Here is a 20,710-nt window from a genome sequence, read left to right as displayed (position 1 = left end):
TCGTTGTGATTTCTTTGCTCATTTAAGAAAAAACAAAAACAAAATAAAAAACAGAGTAATTTTAAATCAAAGTAAATCTTCCCTCAGGTATCAAAGCCACTTATTTATGCTTTGGGTTTTATTGATTATTAAAAAATCTAAAACGACCCATCTGCTTTAGCTTACCAATAAGAGATAATTAATAATAAGGCACCAGATTTATGTAGGCAATTTCGTCTCATTGTCTCAAATTTCTGGGAGCTTTAGGATTTAGCTCATAAGTTTAGCTATTAAACTTGAAAACAGGAGCAAAACAAGAGCAGAATCATGTCATTGTCCCACCATTTTTGATTGATCCTCATATATTTACATCATCTGTGAAAAGTTGACTGGAAATATTGCAGTGTGGATGAAACGAACTCTGAATAAGCTTATCCTGGTTTCTGCATTAAAAGAGTAAAATTTAACCAGATCAAATAAATAGGATCATGTTTTCCCATATTTGCGAAGGCAAGGAGTTTTTAGCAATATGATCAGTCAGTAATATATTTGGGCACATAAAAGTTGGTCACTAATTATAGAAAAAGTTAGGTTACCATAACTGATAAGAGAATTAAGGCCTTTGAATTGATTATTGAGGAAGGTATTCATTGTTTTCAACATGCCATTAAAACAAAAACTCAATATTTTATGTTTGAGAAATGTTGGTGTCATTTCTAGCCAGAAAATCTTTCTGGTTAAATGAAAACAACACAAAATCTAAATCAGAATAATTATGTGCTGAATTTGTAATTTTTACAAATTCTGTAAATCAATTAAATAACAACAAAAAAGGGCAAAAATCAAAAATAGCTGTCATATAGCTTTCAGAAGAACTAAACTGTTTGCTCCTGTTTTGCAGTTTCTGCTAAGCCTGTGCAGCTTTACTTTTATCTGTAACCATAAGTAGTGTGACTCCCCTTTACTAAGTTTTTGATTATTTAACCCCTTTGCTAGTTCATTCAGATTTTTGCCAGATTTAGATCAGCTGCTGACTTAAGATGTATCTTTATTTGTAACACCCCCCAGGCTAGACATGTAATGAGTTTCTGTAAGAACACATTTCCTGGTGTATAAAGCCAGATGACCTCTTTCCAGAGGTTTATATGGTAATGATGTAATAATGTAGAGTAAATATTGATGTTTTCTCCGTTCTGTCTGATTGCATGCCTTCCTCTCTCTCCTCCCCTGCTCTGTGGGTGTGTATCTGTTTTCTCCAGGCTTTCCTCTGAGGCCACGGGACTGGCAGCCAACTGATAAGACACAGCATCTGCACTAAATCACATTTTTATATCATTGGCTACCGTAAAAATTCAGGCAATGCAACTATACAACTTCAGAGTTTATATAATGTACATCCTCTTTTCTCATTTGAAATCATGTTAACTGATTTGATCTGCTGAGTTCCTTATTTATTTTTGTTTTGTTTTGTTTTGGTTTTAGTAAAAGAAAAAAAGCAGAAAATTAGGTTTTTAATTCCGTTTTTGAGTCGAGTTACAGATTTTAATGTTATTAGGCTTGTTTTCTCACTTCTTCTTTTTTTTTTTTCTTTTTTTTTCCATGACAGAAAGTAGAGTTTGAAAACTCTGATTTAGGGCATATAGACTTAGTTCTGTACAGTCATTAATTTTTTTCTTTGAACAGGAAAAGAGGAAAAATAAAATGTATCAAAAGTAAAAATAGAGTGACTGTTTTATTCTGTCAATATACATAATTTTTTCTTCTTTTTATTCCTACCTGTTGGGTTTTTCATGTACTTGCTTTAAGAATACACAGCATCCTCACCCTGTGTCACCCTCTTCAACTGAAGTGCATCCGAAGCGCTTGTAACACTTAATGTCACCTGATGAGAAGACGTAGCTGTAGCTGCACTATCACAGAATATATTTGGTAATGAAGACAAATGTTCTAACATTCAGATTAATTTATTCAGATGTGTATTACAAAGCATGTCATGTTTCCTCTCCTCCATGTCATTCCGTTGTATTTTCACCCTCCCCGCCCTCCTGGTCCTCAGATCATTTGTTGATTATTTTGCTGGTTTTGGAGGATTTTGTTGGGGGTGGTGGGGGATGTTTCGGGCTTGGCTCAAGGGATCAGGATCAGAGGGTTATCCTCAATTTTTTCTTTTGTATAAATTGATATATACTGAAAAAGAAAAAAAGTTGGAATATTTGTTTTAAATGGAAGAATTATTTTTTTTAACTACCAAAGTGGAAATAACTTCTGGACTGAATTTTTGTCTAATAAATGTAAACAAGGCTGAGGAGAACACATATGAAGTAGACAAAGAAAAGGGTTGTGAGTTAACACTAAATTCCTGCTCTTTGCTTTGCTCAACTCAGAACTTATTTTATTTTTTATTTGCAGGACAAAAAAAAAAAAAAAAATTGTGCACGTTCTTTGAGACTGTAGACCTGGGTGCCACATTGTTTAAAAAATGCAGAAATAAAGATGTGAAATGCTCAAAACCTCCAGCCTCATGTTTTCCTCTTGTAAAGCATTTAAGAACAAAGTTTGAAATTTTGCAAGTTGGATTTTATTTTTAAATTGTTTCTTAAATATATTTATTGTACAGTTACATCGATGCAGTAGAAAATGTTTCAGTTCAGCTCAATTTTATATTAGTTCAGAACACTAGAGGGCAGTAGTTTGTCTCATTGACAACATTTTATCTTGAAGGATTTCAAATTTTGAGGGGGATGAGTTGATTAAAAAAGGTCTACCAATGTAAATAAGAAACAAAACAATTGACAAAAAGCTGCATATTTTATCTTATCAAGTGTTCTGGTCAGGTATCGAAATGTGGAACGGATCCAAGTTCAAGTGCAAGGTAAAAAGACATCAGCACCAGTTTTTATGATCACTTGATTCTTGGCTGGAAAAAACAAATAGACCAACAAAAGGCTCAATACTTGAGCATTGAGTCATTTGTGCAAGCGTTGAAACGATAGTTAGTAAAGCTTTGTGTTCTTGGTTTTTTTTAACAGTCCATGCCAATCTTATGACATGGGGGGGAATAAAGATGTACTTAGTAATTTCTCCACAAGTATCTCCTTTGCACTAACAAGTTTATAGTAAATAACTGAGCCTCTGTTCATATTTCCTTCTGTTGAACAATATTGCATTCAGTAAACATGAACTATTGTGTGTTCAACTGTCTTGTCTAAGTTGCCAACGGATGATGAATAACGCTTAATTTATTTGCCAAAAAAGCACATCTCAATAAATTAGAATATCAACAAAAGGTTTCTGAATTTAAAAAATGTAATCCCATGTATATATTGCACAGTGATATAAGCATTACTTTGTTAGTTTTGGTGATTATGGCCGAAATTCAGTTTGTTAGAATACTACACGAACCAATTCTATATGCGAAATAACAAAAAATATTTTTAATTGACATGTTATAGCTAACACAATCATGTACATGTACAAAATAGCTGACTCATCTTCCTGCAGATACTCACTGACCCCTCCATAATGAGACTGAAAAAGTGAATTGCTAAAGATGACTGCAATTATTTAAACTTTCTGAGAAGCTGGAATTTGGGGTTTTATTCACTAGTCATCAAAATAAAAAATAAATAAATTGCTGAAAAATGCAGGCCTCCATGTAATAAATCTATATAGTACATGAGTTTCACCTATTGAGTTGAACTACTGAGATAAATTACCTTCCAGATGATAGTTTTTAAATTTACTGAGGTGCACCTGTACATGCTTTATCAGCATTTGTTCATCTAAGAGTTGGTTTAATTTTCACAAAAACAATATTTTCTGGACTGAAATATCAAAACATCTTAAATATGCATACTTTTTCTTACAAACATGCTTTTTAAATATTACAAACCCTTCAAACTCTCCAAAAACACATTTGCCCCTGCAAAATACTTAAATACTGCAATACTTTTTATGTTTTAGATCAGACATGAACAGCAGGTAAAGTTACATTCTACCAGCAAAAGCTTTATGAGGTTCTTATATAATAGCGCCACCTGCTGAGGAATGTCAGCACCTTCAGTTATACAATCTCAAGTATAAAAACATTTGTTCATTTTACAACATCTTATATTAACAATGGCAATGAATGGAAAAACTATGATAATAAATAATTGCAAACAACCTTAAATGTAAACAGTTTTTTTTTTTATCAGCCGTTTCACATTAAAATAAGTGCATAATATTTAAAGGAAAAAGATTATGAAAGTAGATCTTAAAAAATAAGTGCAGGTCAAACTTGGTATAAAAATCCTGAAATGATCTCCTAATCATATTTTCACTGGACAGTATAAAATAAATAAATATAAAAATCAACATGGAAGATGACTGAAGACATGAACGGATAGTCTTGTCACTGGCCTCTCTGAGATGTAGTGTCCTGGAGCTGAAAACGGATTGCTTTGCTTTGCCTCTAGTTTTACATCCACAGATTTTATGATAAGGTTTTCATTTCCTTTCTGCATTCAATCCCTCCTGTGGTTGTCTCTGTGGGTTTTCTAATGTCTGACAGTAAAAGAAGGATGCAGAGATGTAGATGTACAGATCTTGTGTGTTCGGTTGTTTGGGTTTCACCAGTTGGTTGGAGGCTGATTGGGCTCTGCGCTGCATGAATGGTCCAGTTCTGCACTGTCGCAGTCCGAGTCATCGTACAGGCCCTAAGAGATCAAACAAGCACAAATTCTCAGAATTAACATATTTGAGTCTCACTGGGTAATGTAGTCAAACACTACCTGTTTTTACACAATCAAGTCTAATAGTAAAATTTTCTGACATGGGATTCTGTTGAGGCAGTCCTTGGAGAGACCTGATCTCTGATTCTCCAAACACTAAAATACTCAAATTAACTCCATGTTGCTCTTGTTTAGATAAAGCGGAAATAATCCCTTTAGTTTGTATTTCTGACATACCTCACAGTTATGTTCACTCAAAGCGAGCTGCGTTTTGACTTGTCGTACTTCAGCTTCTCTCTCAGACAGTCCATCAGAGCCCAGCTGGCTTGGATCACAGGGGTCAGCTGGGATTTCTGAGCCCTGAGACAGCAAGTCGTCACTTTTGTCATCCAGCCGCTCGTCCGTGTTAGTGCTGACTACGTCGGGTGTGCCACTGTGGGAGTGGTCAGTGGTGTTGCCCTCCTCGCCGTCTGACACTGATAGGTTTTCTAGGCTGAAGTTTGACAGCGACTGACATTTGGAGATGCTCACTGGCCGCCTGTGTAGAAATATAACAGACATATCCAGAATTGGAAACATTAACTTGCCTGTCTCCTTATTAACTTAGGAGACAGACAAGTGAAGTGAAAGAGTTCCAGAAATAAATAAACATAACTATGAAATACAATATGTGTGGCAAAAAAACCCTTTATCATAATTTCATTCATTTTAAACAAAATGTTGGTCAACTGAAAAGTATGTCCATGTGTTGTACAGTATATGCACTTAATACTTGGTCAGGCATCCTTATATATTCTAAGACTAAAGCACTAATGTCCCAGCAAGATCTAAAGAAACATATCCATATCTTTAGACGCATTAACTACTGCAACAGTTTCGTCACGTTTGCTTAAAAAAATCAAACCTCCTGGTGCAGCTGATCCACAACGCTGCTGCTCGCATTCTCACTAAAACCAAGTAGAAGGAGCACATAACTCCAGTTCTAAAATCCTTACACCGGCTCCCTATAGCTCAGAGAATATACTTTGAGATATTTTTGTCAGTTTATGAATTACTGAATGGCTTAGGACCAAAATACATTAACAATCTATTGTTTGTCAAATTAACCTTCTAGATCATATAGGTCTTCTGGTTCTAGTCTGCTCTGCATCCCCAATATCACAACCAAACAAGACAAAGCAGGACTCAGTTTTATGCTCCAATAACCTGGAACAAACTTCCAGAAAACTACAAAATTGTTGAAACACTGAGCTTCTTCAAATCAAGGCCAAAAACTCTTTTGCTAAACCTTTTTATTATTTCTCTTCATTTTGCAACTATTCTGTAATGTTTTTATTTGTTTGTTTATTGGCTTGTGTTTTTTCATATAAAGCACTCTCAAGTGTATTGCTTATTTGTTTTCATGTAGTAAAATGTACATCTTCTTTTGCACATTTTAAACACTGGATGTCTTATTTTACTAATAAGAAAGAGACAAATGTTGCCATAAATGTTTTTGACAATGTGACTACAATCCAGTTAGCTGGTTTTCAAATGTTATTTGGTGTTGTTATTTTTAAATAACATATCTAATTAGCACGAAAGTATCTTGATTTTTCTAATGGTCAGCTTTATTGAGATGATACAGCCAACTGAGAAAAATTACAATTATGAAAATTACATTTCTAAATAATTTTTCAAGTCTTTATAACTCACCGTCTCCTGGGCAGCTCCACCTCACTGTCCACTTCTCCCTCCTCTTCCTCTGAAGAAAGTCCACGTCTCTGTGGAGAGAAGCATCAACAATTTTTAAGCTTCCTCATGAGAAATAAATTTTTGAAAAGAGAAACCAAAAAAAAAACCAGAAATATGAAATTACAGCTTCTCTAAAACAATCACTACATTCACAGAGATCAAACATTCAAATCTTTTTAGCCTGTTGCTTAAATTAATTTGAAGTTCTACATTCTGTGAACTAAAAACATTAAGATATTGACTTCTGCCAGTCATTGTAGTAAAACCACTTTACAGTGACAGCTGCATGCTTGCATGCACTTTTAAATAAAATGCAAGAATCAGATTTGTAATCTGTTACTTTAGTATTCTGAAGCATCTCCCTATAGATTAGTTTCTGCAGTCTTTGTAAAAGTGATTGCAATGGGAGCAGCTAAAGCAGCCTTACCTGACTGCGTGTGACTGCTGCCCTGTACAGTAAGGCTGCGGGCGTGAGGCGGCGCTGACTTCTGGGTGAGCGTGTGATCACTGTCCCCTCCTCTTTGTCCTCCACTTCATGGGAGACCCGAGCATTCCCCAGAACAGACGCTCTTCCTGCAGCGGCCCCTCTTCCACACGGTGAATCTGGGCTGCTGGAGAATGGAATGGATGCTGCATCTTCACTGGGCGTGTCGCTCCGTGGGGGCGTCTCAACCAGGTCATCACCCCCCACCCCCACACCTTGCCTGTCCCTCGGCCCCTCTGTTTCTCCGCTGTCTTCCAGCCCAGCGGAGGCGCTCAGACTGCCTGCTCTGTCCAATCCAGGCCTTAGCTGCCCCCTCCTGCGGACCTCTGCCTCCAGGGTGGTTGAAATGAGATCAGGGCTGGAGGAGGACATCTTCTTGAGCAGCAGGTCATGCTGGAGGCCCCTGATCGCCGCTGTGGGGTCCAGACGGTGCTTGCTGCTGGGAACGGATGAGGTGGCATTGATCATTGCTAGGGAGGAGGACAGAGTGGCTTTCAGCTGAGCCAGGTCGCTGCTGCTGCCCTTGCCGGCCTTCCTGTAGCGGGGCTTTCCTCGGCGAGAGCGGCCAGGGGAGGTGGAGCCTTTGTTGGGGATGGTGACCTGGGTCATAGATGAGTCCAGTTTGGGCAGGATGACTTCTGACTTCAGTAAATCTGGTCTGCAAACAGAAGAAGCACACTATGTTCATAAAAAGCTTGTCTTTTTATACTATAATCGCTTAAGATTTTCCTTATCAGCAAAACCTCTTGGTTATGCATTAACTCCTACTTTGGGTATAAGACTGTAGAAATAGCAGAACTTCTAATTTACTTCTTTTTAATGAATAAATAAAGAAATTTGTAAATATTATTTAATAGTTTTGAATTGATCTTGCAAACAAAAATGCCTAAAAACCTTGCTTTGATGTGTAAAAAAAGAACCATGTTACCTCAAATTCTGCAAACCCAGTATGCTTACTGACTGATTTGGTATTACCACAAACATAATGAGTTTGAACAAACATTTGCACATCATATCCAGGTATGGAACATGTGCTTTGCTGTTTCACCTCTTGCTGTGTGAAGGTAGTTTCTGCGGTACGTTGCGTTTCTTCAGGAGCTTCTCCATGGAGTTGGAGGAGGCCGACTGTCTGGAGCTGTGGTGCTTGAAGCAGCTGGGGTATTTTTTGTCTAATGACTGCTCCCTCCTGGCATTCAGACATAAAGAACATCACTATTTAGAATGGATACAGAAAGACACAAAAACTGTCTGGACTTTATGATAGGCAATGTCCCTTTAGTAACAAACTTGTAGCACAAAACATCTACAAATAGTAGCTAAGTCCATTCAATTCTCAGTTTTAGGGCAAGTTTATTTTTAAGCAGAATGACCCCAATCACATATTTCTTTGGTGTAAATGTTTTAAAACCATATCAAGAAAAAAAATTAAGCAGCAAAGTTTCATACTTGAGAAGCTCCTTCTCTTTGATCTCCAGCTGCAGCATGATAGCGTTAAGCTCCATGTAGAGATTATTGGCTCGCTCCAGTTTCCGCTCGTAGTGCTCCCGGATGTCCAGTGCATGTCTGCATGTAGAGGGAAGCTCAATAATGGCCAGACACATGCACTGTGCACAACAATTACTGAGATGATGAGAGCTATATTTAAATCTGAGGATACATCCTCAGATTACTTTCTAGATTACTTGAGAATGTTGTTTCTACTTTACAGTCCAAATCTTTTAACTATAAAAATTATTCAAATAAAAAATAATATCCATACAGCTGAATAGAAATGCATGCTAAAGTTGACAGCACAATTTACTTTACAATTCTAACCTGAGTTCTTCTCTGCGTCGTTTGATGAGTTCCTCATCCAGTCTGTGAAGACACGTCCCCTCAGACTTAATCTTCTCAAAGTTATCTCTCACCTCGTCTCTCCACTCCGCCTGGAGAAACACAGAACAAAATACTGTCATGAGAAAGTGTTAATGACCCGGAGCGACTGCACACTTTGAAGTGTCAAACATCAAATTTATCTATGTGATGATGAGTCTTTGTTAGCAGGTTTTCACTGTAAAGAGAGAAATAAGCCAACAAAATGTTGAAAGACATAAGCACGTACGCAGCACAAGCATATGGTATGTGGTAAATGATATAAAATCATACCAAATTAACAAATAAAAATATATAATTGTAATGGTGATGTATATGTAGACACAGCAGGAAACCATTTATCCCTTTCATACATGTTTTAAACTCATTCACCTTTGCAAACATGGAGTATTTTGTCAGTTCTCTCGTTTGCACTGTGATAATTAACTGTGACTCAAGTTCATGTTGCTAATATTAACATAAAATGATACCAACACCACAAGACAACTTCTTTGCACCTTGATTTAGATGGAGAAATGCTTTCAATTTGCAGAGCAATTAGCTTTTTTTGTCACTAAAACCAAACCCATTAAGCTGTCAGATAAAAATCAATACCCAAAGAGCAAAACCAAACATACACTGACGTGACATGGATCTTAAAAGAAAAGAAAAGAAATGCGGCATGGGCATTTACTTGTATGCAGCAGAGCATGACAACTGTTATCTGATACCTGTCATATCAGAGAACTAATATGTAAGTCAGATTTATGAGCGTATGGAGGCACATGCATGTGTATTAGACTCGTGCACGAAATATGCTCTTCTTATTAACCTAATGGACTCTGTGCACACTCTTCTATGTCTCCAGTCCCCTCTTTTTTCCACTCTCTTTTCTCTGCTCTCTACCATTAAGGCAATCAATACACTCTGGCAGCAAATACTTCTTTCTAATGTCACAAGAAAAATCCATTATGGGGCAGAGAGGAAAAAAAAACTGGGCAAGGATTCAACCGGGAGAAGGGGGCGGGGAGAAATAAAGGATCAAGGATAAATGGAAAGAGTGATGGAGGTTTACGTTTTGCATGAAGAGATTCAACCAGATAAGATGAGTTATAAATAGATATCCACAAAAACATATTTTCCACACAATTATACCTCCATACACCTCTTTACTCCATCTCTTTGGTCTAGCACATTTGTACTATGCCTCCATCCCCCACCTAGACACAGGTACACACAGCGTCCTTCCCCATCACACTCAATATGAAGAAAAGGTTCTTTCCTTGACCCGTGAACTGAAGCTTGAATAAAAGACCACAAATCAGCAGAAGCATGTGACACGGAAAGAAAAAGGGAGGCAAAAAAGCAAGCAACAATAATGCAGTGTGATTGAAAGGACAGGTATTATTAGTGGACTCCCTGGAGACCTGGGGCTCGGGTGCAGCTGTGTACTTGCCACTGCATATAGTTACTGCAGTGGACTGGAAAAAATGGTGGCAGCTTGTCAGCAAAATGAGAATTAGTGATGTTGTCAGGGGAGAGAGACAGACCTTGTGTGCGCTTCACTAAATGGTCATTTATTTCTCAATCTGACTTAATGAATAGATTTCCAGTAAATACATTTATGAAATGTATTTGATAAAGGTTGACTTAATCCTCCATCTCTGTCTGATTTTCCATCAACATAAATTGTCACACCAGTTTTTGCAGGGAATAAGTATTGATTTCCTTAAGGATTTTTAAAATGTTTTTCTTTGTCTATTGCAACTAAATGTTTCAGATCAAATGAAATTTAATATTGGACAAAGATAACCTGAATAAATACAGAAATACCTAATTGGGCGAAAGAGACAGCATTAATTTCTATTTCTATTTACTTTGTGAAAAAAAGCTTCCAGAATGGTGTGAAAATAAAAGTTTTATTTTTTTTACATTGGACCAGGTAGGTTTTGATAACTTCTTTTTTTTTAATCTTATTAGGAGAACTCATCTCTTGAAAACTCCTTTTTGCATTTATTTAGAATGTTGCTGTCTGTCATTGCATATTTTTGTGAAGCACTTTAATGACCTAGAATCTAGATTCTAGGTCATTACATTAAATGACATTAAAATTACATTAAATTACTTTTGGAGTATCCTGGGTGTCTCTTCTACAAAAAAAAAAATGTATGACTCTTCTGTTTTCTCATGCTACAATTATCTTACCTGAGACTGAAAGTAAGTTTCTTGTGGAGTAGACAGTATATCTGCAGAGGCAATATCAAGATGTAGGAGGATTTGTCGAAATGAAGGTCTGTTTCTTGGCTTGCAGTTCCTGTAAAAAAGGTAAATTCAAATTTTATTACCCGCCTGCTTGAATGACTTTTTTGATATTTTGTTTTATCTCTTCATCTTCCTCACCAGCATTGCTTCAGGAGTAGCTTGAAGCTGTCTGGACAGCTATCAGGCACAGGCAGCTGCAGGCTGTTGTTTCCCACTCCCCAGATGATAGCGGAGGAGTCCACGTCCTTGTAGGGCACCTCCCCCGTCAGCATCTCCCACAGCACAACGCCAAATGACCTTCAAAAAATGGGACACAGCTTCTTTCAGACGCATTGAAGTTACTGATGTAGGCTGAACAGACGAAAGTAAACCAAAAAGGAGACTGTCTAAAAATTTCTAGCAAAATCAAATTGTATGCTTTCTATTAATTTTAGGGCAATAATATGTAACAGAATAATACAAACAACATTTTCAACTTTTATAAGATTATAAAGATAGTAGACTCAAGTAGGCAAACAAATATAGATATATCTTCCCTAACACTTCTGTTTTAATGTAAGAACACAACAACAGGCTCATGGGGATGGTAACTACAGAAAGTGACTCCTCCTGGTTTTCATGTGCGGTATCCAAGGTGCCAGTTGCATCACATGTAATAATGCATGTGTATTTTTAGCATCCCTCTAGCCCCACACTTATTATTCTTATTGGTGTCACCCATGAAGAGAAGACCTTTAAGAACATTAGTTTTTTTTTTCTTAAGATTTGGATCAAAACTCAAAATTTGCTTTGACAGTTTTAATTATAGTGTATAAATGGACTTATATCATCATCAAAACACAAAAAGAATTTATTTAAAAAGCAGCATAATTTGTTTGGCCTATTTCACAACCATCAGAAGAATTGTAAAATAACACAAACGTTTATTATCTTTATTTTACTGTTACACTGAGTTCTGAAATTCTACAATCAGATTCCCTGTAGAACCTTGTTTTCATGCAAATATTGACTGCTTTTTTGTATAGAAAAACAAAGTAAAAATACAAAAGGAATCACAAGACTGAGATATTTTATAGCCTTTGGCAACATCTTGAGGAAGCACCAGCTGTTGTTACTACATGCGTCGTTTTATCTGAAACAGGCCACAGCCATGATTTATGATTCGGAATAAATTTATCACTGTTCTAATTTAACTCTTAAAGAAAAAATACTGCGATTAAAATAGTAAGTAATTATGAATGTAAATCCCATGCCCAATACAATACATTTCTAAAGGTTAGGGCATCAACATTACTTCTATGGAGCAGGAAGACAGCAAAAGGAAATAGCTTTTCAGCTGAAAAACACTGAGATTTCCAGGAGCACACTTGGAGACAAAAGAGTTAGATGATGGATGACAAATGTTGTATTATATAAATATAGAATTTAAAAACACAGATGTTAATATTTTGCTTAATTCCAGAACATCCACTGCAAGATTTGGTTGTCCAAATATATCATATTTTATCTGGTACTTTTGAGGAAAATATCAAAATTAGATCCTTACATCACACATCGTAATGTGTTGTTTGAAGCATGCTAAATATTTTACTTTCTCCAATCCATTGCATTTGTGTTATTTTCTTAGTGGCAATAAATACTTGAAGTTGTCCAACAGTATATTTGGGATTTACTATTTTACTTTTAATTAAATAGTTCAATTCTAATTAAGTAGTTCAATTTGAATACATTTTTTAAAATTGTAATTAATTTATTGCATTTCCCCCACTGCTCCTCTGTATTAATGCAACAAAAACAAAATAAATGTGTTCAACATCTGACAAAGCTTAACCTTTCTTAGTCTTTTTGCGCTATGGATGCATTTCAAGTGATTTAAATAGGTTTAAGCAAAAATGTACACGACACACACAGGCTTTGCTTCCTTTTTGCATCAAAAGCTTTTTAATCCTATTTTCACTTCCCAGCTAATGCACTGCTGGCCGAGGGCCAACCCATCCAAAGGCTTGGAAGGTTATTCCAGCCTCTCCTGAGCACTGCAGCATCTGGCAGATCAATTATTAAATTAGCTGGCGTTCCTTTCAGGATGGAGAGGAAGACTGATGGAGGGATTGTAGTAAAGGAGAAAAAGGGAGGTAGAAAATGTAGCAAGCTGGGGGGATTAAAGCTTAGCATAGGGCAACCCATCAGATACGGCAGAGACCCTATAGAGTTTCATGTAATGAGATATTATACATCATATTGAATAGATTTTCTAGAAATAGGATCCTTTGCGCTGCACTGTGGCAGACTACAGCTAATGAGATTCTATGCTGATTTGGTGGCTGAAAAGACAAATCATCTGGGAAATGTTTTAAGGGCTCACAAAGGGGAAAAGCACAGTTCAAGAGGGTCATGACACCTACCAAATATCCACCTTCTCTGAAACGGGTTCATTGCGGATGACCTCAGGAGCCATCCAGGCCACAGTCCCGGCAAAAGACATCTTCGTGCTCTTGTCATTAAGCTCCTTGGAGGTTCCAAAATCTGAGATCTTCACTGCATCATCATAGGTGATGAGCATGCTGGAAGACATTACTTATGTTTAATTAAAACCAACTAAATCACACATTCAAACATTGAATTAACATGATCATTTCTGAGTCTGAATATTTTTTCAAATAGTTTTCTGCCTTTACTGCATTTTGACAACTAAATATTGAGCTTTTATGTATGTTCATGGTACTTTTTCACATTCAAATTACACTGTTCCAGTCAAACAACTTTTTATTTTTTAAAAGCAAACTCACTTAGGTGACTTGAGGTCTCTGTGGATGATCTTGTGGAGATGAAGGTAGTTCATTCCCCCGGCGATGCCCATGGCCCAGTCCATGAGCAGGGATGGGGTGATCTTCCTGCCCGCTCTCAGGACTTCGTACAGCTGTCCTTGAGCACAGTACTCCATAATGATGCAGTAACATGGAGCCTGAGTACAAATACCTCTGAAAAAGTAGAACGAAAGTGGCTGTTAAAGATGATGTCTGTGTTAAAATTAAATTAGTTATGTTCCCATTGTGTAGGCACCTAGAGCAAGTAAACAATACACGAAGAAATACTTATGTAAGTGATATGCTTTATATATTTTAAATAAATATACTGTATGCTATATTACACTGGATTTACAAAGCTCTCATGTGGAGTCCCCCAGGGTTCTGTTCCAGGATGTAATTAAAACTCAGCTGATAATTTTAGAAGTTTGCCTTTTCTGGTCCTAAAAAAAATCACAAAATCATGTCAACCTACTTGAAAGTGATTATGTTGGGATGCTTGAGCTTCCTCAGGTGCTTGATATCAGTCTCTTTGATGTTTCGTACTTTTTTCACAGCTACTTCCTGTCCGTGGAGTTTCCCCAGAAAAACAGCACCTTGGGCTCCGCTGCCCACCCACTGTAGGTCCGAAATCTCCTCAAACGGGACTTCCCACTCCTCTGAAGCAACAGAAAGGTAAAGCAAAAGCTCTCAGTGAGTTTACCTGGTGAGGTAGCAGCATGTAAGCTAAAATTACAACATGATCATTGTACTGACCTCCACTGACTACATATCAGAGTTACTTGAATGATGAAACACTGAAGCAACACCGTGTCTGTGAATCCTCGTTCTATTCTTAGTCGGTCTTAATGCAGTTTAATAAGGCCAAGAAGAAGATCTTACACTGTTGGTAATACCCAATCTTTCTGCAAAGCAACGTTGCTTTGACATTTAGAAATCTAAACGTCTATGTCAGTGCCATATCAGTGGGAAGAAAAAGTATCAAATGCAGCAGCCTTTTGTTCACTAAATATGTTTATAACATGACAAGAAATTTGTCCCAGATGTCAGCGACATACGTAATCCAAATGTACAAAGAAACAAATGAGCAAGTCCATAAATTATGTGCCATAAATGTTAATGACACACAGAGCAAGGGCTGAACACAGATTTCTAATCTAAATGACAGCCTGCAAAAAGGTTTCTCATTGTTAAAGTACCACACAAGGAAAGTCAGTTTTATTTGTTTTGTAACATTCACACACAAGGGAACTCAGATATAAACAAAGAAACACTGACAGGACAAAAAATAGACCAATTGCATGAGAATGAAATACATAAGCATGAAATTCATAAAGGTCTGGTGAGAATCGGTCAAATATAAATTCCCTGGAAATGGCATTGCACATCATATCAAATAAACCAACAGCGTCTTGGAGATGGGAACATCATGGTGACTTTTAGAATGTCTGACAGGTTTCATACAAATGAATAAAGGAAAAATGAATAAATTAGTGAGGGTTGATGCGAATCTGATGTAAAACAGGGGTGAATTTACAAAAAGACATTGAACCTCACACACAGCCAAGACAACGTTCAGATTGTGTCAGAGTAAAAAAAAATGCTGCCAGAAAGACTTTATTATATATAAAAATCTATTTTTATATAGAATAAAAATGTATTCTATAGAAAGATCTGAAAATCAGAGTGCATAGAAGAACCTTCAATATTTGAAGATTGGCACTAAAATCACACCTGTAATGGTTCAGCACTTATTCCCCTGTCATTCCACTTTATTATTAAACTTAATTTGTGATTTAACTTGATTTGATTTATTTGTGTGGCTTGGTGTGACTTTCATTTCAGTCCTCCCATTACAATACTATGTAATGTCTGATCATTATTAGCATCATAATAAGTAAAAGTAAACAGTAAAAGAGGTCAGTTCCTTAATAAATACAGAGGCTGACAATTGAGGCAAATTTTGATTAAAAAAATACCTCGATGGAGTGAAGCTTGTAAAAACTACAGGAAGCCTAAACAACACATGACCTCAACTGATATCTTCATGCACCTCCTAACCTGCGACTCGGGTGTGCGAGTAGGCAGACAGACAGAGAAGCTCTAATCTCCTGTGGGTAATTCTCCCTCAGCCTCTTAAATCCTGCTTAGTGCCATTGTGGGGCTGACGCGAAACAGGGGTCCGACAACTCAGAAGGGGTTTGGAGGAAGGAGAGGATTTGAGAGGCTAATGGCTGGTTGTAGGGTGAATAGAGAGGTGGAGAAGTATTACTGGTGTTGGTAAGTAAGGAGACAGTTAGCAGGAAAGGGGGAATTCCCCACAGCACTGCAGGGGTCTGTGCTAATATACGGAAGACATACAACCCGTTCGCTCTGCTGCTGTTCTTAACCCGGGGAGAACAGCAGCAGAGTGAGCTGTACTGAAACACATTTATCATATTAATGAGGATGATATGAATGATTAATGCCCAGCAGTGATCGATAGAGTGCTCCGCCTCTAATGAAGGTCTCAGATTTTTTTGTAGTAAAGACATCAGTCCAGATCTGACATGGTTCCAAATCAGCTCGGCTTTGATTTGGTACTCCTCCATCTCTATGATCAGTAAAATGAATATAGGGTTGGGCTTAAAAATTGTGTCACAATGTTTTGTGGTACTGTTGTGATGATAATATGATGATAAAAGTGCCGATAAAATCCATTTATTACTCCTTTTTAAGGTATATGTATGGCTGTGACTGCATCGCACAGCAATCATAGCCCCACAAACACAAATACTGCTCTTGAAAAACATTCCCATTTGTAATATACTTCTTTACGACTCTACTCTCATAAAAAGTATGATTTAACTGCTGCTCACAGTCATTGTATTTAATTATATATTTTAAATTTATTGCTATTAATTGATACTCTCACTGAGCAGACAGTGGAGAAAAATAGCAAAATTAATAGTCCCAACAATACGGACAGTTTAGGGATCATTAATTGAAATTCAATAAAACAACAATGAATCAAAATTCATATCATGATAAGAAATGTATCACAATAAATGATAAGCGATAAGCGATAGACGATACAATAAATGCCCACCCCTAAGAGGATTCATATTTTTTCTAATTTTCATGGCAAAATGCAATTAATTACATACAAAGATTGAAAATAAGGACTTGTTACAAGTTGGGAAGCGGTTCAGTTGTATAAGCTACACTTTATTGTACAGAAGGTGAGAGCATCAAAGTGCAGATGGGCTGGGAGCAATAACAGAGGGATGAAAAGGAGAGACAATGAGACACAGAAGGAGGGGAGATGAGGGGAGACATTGGAGTCAATGGGTGATAAAACATTAGAAGGCAATACAGTCAGGGAGAAGTGTGAAGGTGCCAGCTTCATCTCTGATGTGAGGTACAATATTTTTCTATCACATTCTGCATGTTATCTAACTTAAAATGCTAATATCAGTGTTTCTGCTTCCAAATGAGTTTCTCTGTGTGCGTGCATCTGTCCTCGTGCGTGCATGTCAGGCTTGTGTTAATAGAGATGAGAGGTGCAGGGTCAGAGTATGGTCATGCATAATTCATGAGGCAGATTTGGCAGAGGAGTCTCTGGGGAGTCCTGTGCTTTTGTAGTGGCTGCAGACATAAACAACACAGCGTCACGGGGAGCGGGTTTCACTGAGGGGGTGGGTGGTGCTAGAGGGAGGTGGGCACGAGCAGGCAAATGGATGGGATGGAATGGTGGGGGTTTCGGGGTATCAGGGGAGAATAAGCATGCTGCAGCTTTGATAGAGTCTCCTGATCTAGATGCATCTCACTCCTGTCAGGGAGAGTGTTTATTTACAACATGGCCTTTGTGGGAGTCATTTTTCTACCCACTGCTTAATGTAATTAAACTGGGAGATAAGATCATTTAATTAGCATATCAAGGCTTAACTGGAAAATTTAATTGGGGAAAGTGACTGCTTTCATAGCCAGAATTAAAGCCACCATTGACCCTGAAGTTTATAGAAGCAAGTTCACTTTACATAGAAACAGACTTACCGTCCAGAACGTGTTTGTGCTCTGTAGAGTAAGCTTTGCCAATCATAGTCCAGACAGGCCGCAGGCACCCAAACAGCCCCTCCAGAAACCCTCCTCCACCTCCCGTGGACTGGCACTGCAACCTGGCGTCATCCGCCTGGCTTCTGACTACAGGGCGGTCCGGATCCTGTCCCTCTCCCTCTGTCCTTCCACTGCTCCCCTCATGCTCATGGAGTTTCAGCACACTGTTGGCAAAGTGCTCTTGTTGTTCTTCACCAGGTGTCTGACTGTGCCCGGGAGTCTTCCCCTCTCCCACTCCTCCTCCTCCCCCAGGCTCCACAGCAGCCCCGGTGTCTATGGAGAGGACGTTCCGGAGAACGCACTGGGTCGGGGTCAGGTCCATTTCTGGAGTGCAGGGAGTCTCGGCATCGAGCCGACGAAAGGATGGCGGGTCAGAGATGGGTGTGTTGAAGCCAGACAGGGAGGGGGAGGAGGCACGGGGTTCATGAACGAGCGCCATCAATAAGACCGGAGCAATGGAAGCTTTAAAGAGACCAGAAAGATAGACATAAACATTACAAAATTAGATACAATGAATTGTACTTCCAGTCTGCCTGATATGATTACCAAACTATCATAAACTGCAAAGAATTAATTTCAAAGTTTCTCTTCCTGCCAAGATCAGGAACTTCATACATCAGAAACTGTGTGAAACATACACAGATTAAATATGACAACACAAAATGTCTCACATTTCTCACACTAAACAGTTAAAAATCTGTCAAACACAGGAAGAAAGAGAGAATGATCTCTCTTCTTCAATTATGTCAATCAAACTGAGTTATAACATCCAGACATGGAGAAATTACTTAACACATTAGGTATATTAAATGCTCCAAAATGAATTCAGTTTCTGCTACAGTAAATTTCACACTGAAATTTTGAGAAAAAGCCAACCTGTAATTCATTTATTTACGAGGGGAACATCTAATTAGTTATCTAATACTTTCTGTTTGCCATTAAGTTGAACAAGGACTCATGATTTTTATGTGTGTATCTGTGCCTCTAGTTAGCTGTTCTTTATTATTCTGTAGACTGTGAATTTCCCCACTAGGTAGGGATTATTCTATTCTATTCTCTTCTATTCTACTGAAAATGTAAAGAAATCTAAAAACTTTGTTAGAAAACTCAAGGGACATCTTGAGGCACACTGTAATACTATCTACATACCAAATTTGGGAGTGATGCCAGCAAAATCTTTTTTTTTGTCTTAGTGTTACAAACATAAATGTTAGATAGTATTGGGACATGGAATGGAAGTCTGTGATCCAGTCAGATGAGACTAAGATCTGACAGGAAACACTTCAGGTGGGTTTGGAATAACATAAAGAATGAATATCTGGAAAAGTATCTTATTTCCAAGTACAGGGGAGGATCTTTGATGGTAAGGGGCTGTTTATTTCTCTCTTCCAAATGCCCTGCAAGTTTAGTTAGAGTGGATGATATCAGGAGTGGCAGCACATTTATCAGCTTGTGTTGGTCATAGTTTACCCAATGAAAGATATGACAACAGGTTCAGGTAATAAAGAAGAAAATGGGATGATAGTAAACACAACAGTTGGTTGTTTACATAAAGCAGAATCACTTGTGTATTGAAATGATAAGAATAGTTCATTGAATTCAGCCCGCTTCTTCAAAGCTCTAGGTATCTCCAAGGACAACGGCGCCTGCACGCTAAACAAGGAAAGGAAATTTATTATTTCTTGTGAGAGGCTTTTGAAGCGTTTCCAAGCTGGAAGGGCTTTCACTGATGAAGAGGACAAAGAGGAAACAGATTTTACCAGTTTGGCTAATTAATTACACCAACTAAAATCCATTTTCTGTTTACTAAAACAAAGAATCAATATTATTTTAGGAACACCAAACCTGGAGAAGATCGGTTTCTATATCAGAGGCATTTTAAAGAAAGTGCACACAGTTATTTTTCAACCTAAGATATACATAATTCCTTTTTTTAGAATATAGTATAAGATTAAGTCTATTAGTCATGTGTGATAATGTAATGCACCTTGTATCTGATGCATTAGCTATCAGCAGGCTGTCTGCATCCCATAGCTGCAATTATCATTCTTAATTCCTATATTAGTCATACAGATGGTACAGACCCAATAGAATCTGACTGCAAGAATCATTAACCCAGAGAAACTAAAAAAATAGAATCATCCTAATTATAATTTTCTGCGCCAGCAGAAACCCCAGAAGTCAGACACATCTGTTGTAACACATCATTCACATCAGACTGATTCTGCTTCTTAACGGTCCTGCTTTACTGTGGTGATGGAGGTATCAGCTGCTGGAGCTGCAGGAGGAAAAGGAGGAGGAGGAGGCTGCGCTCTGTTACAGGCCACTGCATCCAGGATGTTTCCGAAGCGCATCGCTGCCTCTTCTCCTACCTCCGCTGCCTCTCTTAAGATGCGCTGACAGCATCAAATAAAAACACAATCTGACTCTAATATGCCAACAATAAAGAAAGACGCCTGTTTCTGTCCTCTCTTTTCTTCTGTGTTTGCAAAGGAACGGTTCCTACCTCAGTGCGGAAAACAGGACTCCATCGCTGTTGATTGCATGTCTGTTCCTCGATAGTTTGGGCTCGTATTTTAAATAATAATCACCTAAAAGGAGGCAAATTCTTCCGTTCTTTGGTTTCCTCTCCCTCTGCATCCAGAGCACCTTCACAGCTGCGGTTAAATCCAGTAAACGGTAAATAGAGTAAAGCTAAATGTTTCCCTGCTTCCTATTTCTCCTCCTCCTTTTCCATCACCTTCTGAGGACGCAAACTGCGCACTCTCAAGAATTTATACCACGGCCTC

The 20,710-nt window shown here is 37.8% G+C and overlaps 2 protein-coding genes across 7 annotated transcripts in view; one reads left to right on the top strand and one right to left on the bottom strand.

Annotated features, from left to right (window-relative positions):
* Window positions 1-2,489, top strand: part of LOC122833537 (poly(rC)-binding protein 2) — a 12,729-nt gene extending 10,240 nt beyond the window's left edge. For all 6 annotated transcript variants that reach the window (XM_044121190.1, XM_044121185.1, XM_044121188.1 and 3 more), the window contains one exon: window positions 1,239-2,489. In XM_044121190.1, coding sequence (XP_043977125.1) covers window positions 1,239-1,275 — 37 coding nt within the window. In that variant the 3' untranslated portion in view covers window positions 1,276-2,489. The remainder of the gene's footprint in view (window positions 1-1,238) is intronic.
* LOC122833536 (mitogen-activated protein kinase kinase kinase 12-like) lies at window positions 1,549-20,710 on the bottom strand. Its single transcript, XM_044121183.1, has 14 exons — window positions 20,428-20,710; window positions 17,862-18,383; window positions 14,302-14,485; window positions 13,809-14,000; window positions 13,425-13,583; window positions 11,161-11,319; window positions 10,966-11,074; window positions 8,725-8,834; window positions 8,356-8,472; window positions 7,958-8,095; window positions 6,853-7,567; window positions 6,387-6,454; window positions 4,929-5,229; window positions 1,549-4,676 (listed from the first exon to the last, which is right to left on the bottom strand). Exons 2-14 carry the CDS (start codon window positions 18,358-18,360, stop codon window positions 4,590-4,592), a joined length of 2,838 nt encoding a protein of 945 aa, XP_043977118.1. The 5' UTR covers window positions 18,361-18,383; window positions 20,428-20,710; the 3' UTR covers window positions 1,549-4,589.

Source organism: Gambusia affinis, linkage group LG07 (genome assembly GCF_019740435.1).
Source record: "Gambusia affinis linkage group LG07, SWU_Gaff_1.0, whole genome shotgun sequence".
Taxonomy (NCBI): Eukaryota; Metazoa; Chordata; class Actinopteri; order Cyprinodontiformes; family Poeciliidae; genus Gambusia; species Gambusia affinis.
This window is presented reverse-complemented; position numbering and strand designations above follow the sequence as displayed.

What these genes read in the sequence shown, in the direction of transcription:
- LOC122833536 (XM_044121183.1), bottom strand. Translation starts at nt 18,360, where the DNA reads ATGGCGCTCGTTCATGAACCCCGTGCCTCCTCCCCCTCCCTGTCTGGC. An exon ending in CAGCAGTCACACGCAGTCAG is followed by an intron (nt 6,455 to 6,852) that starts GTAAGGCTGCTT and finishes TTCTCTCCACAG; the next exon opens with AGACGTGGACTTTCTTCAGA. An exon ending in TGAGTGAACATAACTGTGAG is followed by an intron (nt 4,677 to 4,928) that starts GTATGTCAGAAA and finishes TTGATCTCTTAG; the next exon opens with GGCCTGTACGATGACTCGGA.